The sequence below is a fragment of the Cariama cristata genome, unplaced genomic scaffold (genome assembly GCF_000690535.1).
Source record: "Cariama cristata isolate BGI_N322 unplaced genomic scaffold, ASM69053v1 scaffold19069, whole genome shotgun sequence".
NCBI classification, from domain to species: domain Eukaryota; kingdom Metazoa; phylum Chordata; class Aves; order Cariamiformes; family Cariamidae; genus Cariama; species Cariama cristata.
Genome location: NW_009635495.1, coordinates 419 through 6882, shown reverse-complemented (window position 1 = coordinate 6882; position 6464 = coordinate 419). Strand labels below are relative to the sequence as shown.

At 46.9% G+C, this 6464-nt stretch overlaps 1 protein-coding gene across 1 annotated transcript; it reads right to left on the bottom strand.

Annotated features, from left to right (window-relative positions):
- Positions 1-340: 340 nt before the first annotated feature.
- LOC104167345 (prolyl 4-hydroxylase subunit alpha-1) lies at positions 341-6461 on the bottom strand (the record flags this gene model as incomplete). The annotated part of the gene is made up of 6 exons (XM_009707580.1): positions 341-810; positions 1281-1377; positions 2015-2083; positions 2628-2693; positions 4832-4885; positions 6362-6461. Coding segments are annotated over 6 exons (457 nt in total), but the record flags the coding sequence as incomplete, so codon positions are not given.
- Positions 6462-6464: the final 3 nt, after the last annotated feature.

Below are 6464 nucleotides of genomic sequence, written 5' to 3'. Positions count from 1 at the left end.
TAAAGAAAAAAAAAAAAAGAGGAGGGAAGCCAGGCTGTAATTGTTGTCAGGCTGCTCTGATGCAGCCCTGTTTGACACAACGCTGCTGAAGCATCTCACCTATGCGTATGTAACTGCTGGCTCACAGTTGCGAGGTTAAGAGCCAAATCCCCCACAGAGGCTGAGAAGGAAGACAGTTTAAAAACGGGCTTTTGCAGAAGTGGAAAACCAGACTAAAACATAATAACCTGTTCCCCAGAGAAACACAAGCTGTGCCTTCTCAACAGTAGTGGTCAGGCACTCTAGAAAAGCAAGGAGTCGAATGTCTGGAAATTGAGGAATACGAACTGCTTTAATTCACCCTTCCTTAGAAGGGAGCCCTCCCGTTAAATCATCCCGCCCTTTGCAGACGGACAGTTGTGAGGAGGACTCTAAGCGAACAATCGCTGGCTTTCCATCCGGATCAGAGGGGCGACGGTGAACACCACACACAACGTCACTGTTAGTTGTGGCCCTGATCTGTATTTTGTCCTTTTTTTCTTTTTCTTCCTGTAACACTCATGGACCTTAATATATTCTGTTCATAAAACCTTAAGGAGATAGTTTAAGGGAACTAAAAGCATGTTTGTTTTGTCCACAGATGAAACACCGGTGTAGCTGAAGACTGAACCTGTAGTGGAGTGTTAGTCAATTGTAAACTGTAGGAGATGTGTGCATTTTACACAAACTGAATACGGAGGAAACGAAGGACGACTCCGCATCATTCCAACTCTGATAAAGTGCACGGCCTTCGGAATTCCTGTCCCCGCTCGTGGAGCCATTTATTGGATACTGCAAAGACATAAAGGTATTTGATCACTGCACCTGGTTGGCTCCCTGCTTCTAATTTAAGCTAAATATATGCTATTGGCCAGCCTTCCGTTAAGCACAGGCTTATGGTAATTCTCTAAAGTATTTTAGTACACACACACAAATGTGAAGTTGGCCTAATAAATCCAAGAGGGGATAAAACCTTCCAGTCGCTGCAACGCTACAGAGAACTATTAAAGTAGATAGAGTATTACAGGTATTTTATATCTATTATAAAATATGCTACCATACATAAAATAAGTAACATAATATGTCTAGAGAGAGATGACACAGATATAGCTACAAAGTAGATTTCTTTATAAAGGACCTAATTTCTGGCTGCTTTTTATTCCCCCATGAAGTCCAGAGGCAAAAGAAACCCACGACAGCCCACCAACAAAGCCCCAGACCTCCAGGTCACTGGCAGCGACAACAACGTGAGGGGTACTTACCCCATTTGTTTCCAACTAGTACCGGGCAGGCCGCATGCCGCGTGCTGTAATCTCCTTCTCCGCTTGGGAAGAGGTTGTACCAGAATACAGCCGTTCCCTGGGAATGGCAGGGGAAACCCTCAGCGTGTTGCTCTGTGCGATACACACCGTCACACCAACTTACTTAACGATGAGGCAAAGGTAGGTGTATTTGTATTTCAGACGTTCCTTTTAAACTGAAAGCTCTTTTCCATATTCTAACATTTGCTTTCCTAAGGAATGAGTCTCCTTTGACTCATTCTCTGTCTATGTATACTTGGCTGTTAATTTTTTTTAAACCCGAAGCCAGTTTCGTTCAACTCTGACCAGTTTTAGAAAGCAAGAGAATTTACTAAAAATGAGCAGCAGGCCAGCAAAGACGGACCTTATTTGTGACCCTTCTGAGGGAAATAAAAATGTAACGGGAACACACAATTTCAGGGGCAATTCCCTACAGCCGCCTCGCCACTAAACCTCCTCAGGGATTTGAGTATTTCCAAAATGTGATTTGAAGTATTGCAAGGCAAGGTCTGTGCGGTAGGAGCAGTCGAGTCCAACAGGTAACTCGGCGTTAACAGGCAGAACATCAGAAGCCCTTGGAATCCCCAGCGCTGCTCCAGCCGCTTCCCTGACCCGTAAGTACCTCCGCGCTCTCGCGTGTACCCCCGTTCCACGGGCGAGGGGCGGCCCCACCGGCTGTCACAAACCCCGCTCACCTTTCTAGGCCACACGCTAGCTCCTACTTCAGGGAAGACGGTGGCGCCCCCTGCCGACACATCGCTCATCTGAAAAGGCGGGAAAAGGCACGGCTAAGTGGCAAGCTGACACCTTCGTTCATAGCATCACGTTTTAGTAAAACCAGAATTCGGTTAGCGAACAACTTCATTTCTACCTCCCAGTTAGTGGGCGAAGGCTGCACACGCTTAACAGCCTTAAAAAAGGCTGAAACCCACCCGCTTTGTGCAAGGTGCAACAGCCAGCCTTGGCCCTGAATGTTACACGCCCCGACGTTCTGGCAACGAGCATGCTATAAACACCGATGCGGACAGATAGAAAAATGAATAGACAGTCAAATTAGTTTAATTTAATTGATGCTCAACTCCGAGGGGAGGGGGGGGAACCCCACCTCCTTAAGAACACTTGGAAGAACCGTTACTTCGGGGTAAGAAGATAGCCTGTATGTATTACTGCTACCTTAGTGGCTCTCTTCATCTGCAAGTATCACTTCAGTAAAAAACAAAAAGGCAACGACATCATTCAAGGGTGTAGAATATGCAGGGATGGATATTTTTGGCACTGGCACATGGCAGAAAGATAGCACTTACTTACATAAAACAACCAAGTAGCAATTCTGTTGCCTGTTCCCAATTCCTTAAAAGCATCTGGCTCATCTTTCTGTGAATAAAAGCAAGCACATTTAATAAGCGTTTCATTTTGATTATTGAGAGGGGCCAGTACCATACAGCTGCAGACAAACTCATGCAGAAAGATTAATTTGATCCCTCTATTTGGAAGGAGGGGAGAATGCAATATGAATGTATCTATTAATTTAAATAAACCAGGCATTTTAAAATCCTGTAGGACAGGGAGGGCCGTAAGCCCAAATTGCTGATGGGTAAGAACAACTGTACTGTCTGAAGCATATATAAATCCTCTTCACAGCCACAAACGTGATTGATTAATTATGCTCCCGTATCCCCCCTGGTCCTTGCCCAAGATGACCAACAGGGAGGGCGGCCCTTCAGACCCAGGTTCACCAAGACCCACTGTAGCCGCAGGGAGGGCTCCAAGCCTGCCCCGAGGGCAGCTGCCCTGGCCCTGCTCCCTTCGGGGGTGCTTCTGCCTTTCTGGCCCTCAGAGCGGAGCTGCAGGTGTGCCGGCTGCTCTGCGGGCAGGCTGCTGCGCGACCCAGCTGGCCTCCCGCATTCTGCGCTCCTCCCTGGCACACAGGTATTTTAGAGCACCCTGAAAAATCCAACGAGCGATTCATTAAGCAGCCAGTGCGTTATCTCAGCGGCAGCGTGTCTGGCGCAGCCCTTCCCAAAGCTTTCGGCAGGAGGTAAGGTACGTACCCACCTACGCGCCTGAGAACGTGCGTGGTGTGGCTGCGACACCGCCAGCGGTGAGGTCAAGGGGGAGGCCTTTACCCTTGCTCTTGCATTACAGCTGGGAAGAAGGGAGGCAGCCGAGCTCGCCTCTGCAGAGCTAACACACTAGCCCGGAGAGCCATTTGGGCAAGCAAGGTGGGGTTTTTTTAATCATTTGACATACTGACAAGAAGAAAAACCCATTGCGATGGGTTACAAGACTAACTTTTGTCACACCTCACATCCCACCCTTTGTCTGTGCTAAAATTTCGGCAATCATTACCATTAATTAACCAGAAATTTACCCATGCATTTCCAAACAAAAACTGTTAATCGTTTGCAATGCTTTTTGAGCATGTGCTTACAGAGCAGAGATTCTGATTAATAGGTGGTGGCTTGGATTCACAGTAAGGTTAATCTGAAGGTGTTAAAATCACACATAGGTATGCCCAATAAATAACCAACTGAATTCAGTGGCATTATTTCCAGCAGTCCGCAGTTTAAACTGGAATAGCAATATGTTGGGAATTTAAATCAAATTTAAAAAAAAAAAGGATGGAGAGATGAGAGGACCTCGCTAGGCTTTTTCCAGTTCCAAGAGTCTGCTAGCACTCGGCATGTAAACTACAGTAACAGAGCACCTTTATATTTTTCAAAATTTCTTCAACAGCACGCAAGACACCTGCGTCTCGGCTCTGGGGAAAGAAGTTCTCTCTCCGCATCGTGGGACTCCGCGGTAAGCTGCGACGCGCGTTCTCCTACGCTGCCTACGACGCCTTCCTCACAGAAGAGGGCATTAAGCTCTCACCCATGCAGCCACGTTTGCCTTATTCAGCAAGGCTCTGCACCGCGGGCACAGCGACAGTAGCTTGGGTGCGTGGATGCACGTTAGCTGATGCCACCATCGTACGCCGCACGTGTCAGGAGCATGGGATGTACGCCGAGTTTTTATACGGGTTAGCTCTATATCCTTCAGCGATTTTAAACAAAATGGCTTTACACGGCCAGTACCCTGGCCAGCCAGAATACTGGTAAATGTTTCTCCAGCTTTGGAATAAAGCTAATGCTCTTTGCTCTGTTAAGAACTATCAGTCACCTCCTTGGAATAATTCTTTTTTAATTATGTTTTTGAAGAAAAGCCTTGTTGCTCTGTAATGCCTAGAATGTTTATCAGTTCAGCTGGTGGTTTAGAGGGCTTTCTCCACTAAGATGGATTAGAAAAGTTGAAGAGCTACAAAATTTAATACAGGTTAAGGAATAAAAATTGTGCCACAGCCCAGAGGCCCAGGCTTCACCAGGTGACTATCTCTCCTCCATCTCTTTACTTGCCCGTGCAAAGTCAAAGTGGGGTTCATACTGTCCTCCCACTCCATAATTTGCCACCTGAAAAAGAGAAACACAGCACTTGTGAAGAAGAAAGAGGTGGAGACAGAAAACAGGACTTACCCTTCCGAAATCAAAATGAGGCTCATACTGGCCTCCTACGCCGTAGTTGGCTACCTACAGTGAAAGGAGAAGCACAAAATCTAGTAAAGCAGTAGTTTATCCAGACAAGAATTTGACCGTCATCTACAACCTTTCACTAGATGAACTTTAAGAATCAAGCCACAGGAAAGGCCAAGTCTCTGCCAGTTAAACCGTGCTGCAAGCAGCAAAGTCCTACTGGGTTTCTTCACAGGTAGCTCCGACTTCACCCAGACCCCTCCATCAGCGCACAGCCAGAACCTGACTCGGAGCTTTAGGGTCTCAGCCCTTCAGCCTGCCTTTGCAGTTCTCCACTGGGTACCAGCTCCCAGCAAAGCCACCACTGAACCTTCCCTTCCCTTCCCCAGGGTCAGTTTTCCTGGAAAGCTCTTCTGTCCGCCCCCAGCTGAACAGTAAAGGCATTCTGCCATTTCTGAGCATCTGCTCCTCTCTGATCCTAGTGACTCTCAGGTGACAGAACCTGACCAGGAAACTCCCAAAGACCTGGCCCCCCCACAGGCTCCAAGGAGCCCCAAGATGTCTGGTTACAGGAGCAGCAGCACATCCAAGACTGGCACCGTAAGATGCGGTCTACTCCAGGAAAGGAATGTGGGACTTCCCCAGGGCAGAAAAATGTTTTTCTTCTCTAGAAACTTTAAAGGCTATACTCTCTTCAAAATGGGTCACGGAGCTCTTACATCAGCCAAGTTTAAATCACTTTTTGATCTCTATGTCAATAAAGAGAATCCACTGTCCTTGCTGCTGATTGATTTTTTTTAATTTTTTTTCATGTCTTCTTTGTATTCATAATAACCTCAATTCTCAACCAGATGCTTGGGCATTACGAGTCTACAGTAGCACAACAGCTTTCAGGAACTACTTTCTAGGTAGCAATGCTTTCTCAGAATCAGTGAAGCAGCTGTTCATTTAAAAGCCTCAACTAAACGAATAAAAGTATTTCTAGAATAAAATTTACTCAAGTTAAATGCACAGTCAGTCCTTCCCCCGTGACGGAGACACCAGACCCACTGTTGGCCTTCTAGGACCAAAGGATGGGATTGGCAAATGTAAACCCCCCTTCTCTCCCCCTTTCCCTGTAGTATCATCAGTCAAGCTAAACTTTTCGCTATCACTACAGCAGCGAAGTTTGACCCTGCAGCAATAAAACTCAATTTTATTAGTATAAAGAAAAAGGAATTACACAGCCACTTCAACAAACAGCAGGAGTTTCAGTTATTACCGTTTCCCTCCACCACCAGAAAGCCATTTCACACTAAAGTAAGTGCTACTCAGCAAAGACAACTTTGTTTTTTCCTCCCTGTAAAAAACCCCACTCATTCTTCCCGTGGCCTGGAAGCAAACCAGCCATCAAATTCACTACCCCGGGGCTGAATGAGCTTTTGTGGCCACCGCGCCACCACCGCCCAAGGGAGCCCGGTGCCGCACACCAAGCCACCCAACGCGAAATGCCGGCTGCTGACAGTCACCACCCTACTTGTCCTAACGGTTTACCTGGAGTTCTTCTGCTGTGGAGACATCAAGTCCTGTCAGGTCCTGTATCCTTGTGTTAATGCGAGACACCACGGGGCTTTCATAGCCAGACAACCAAGCACTA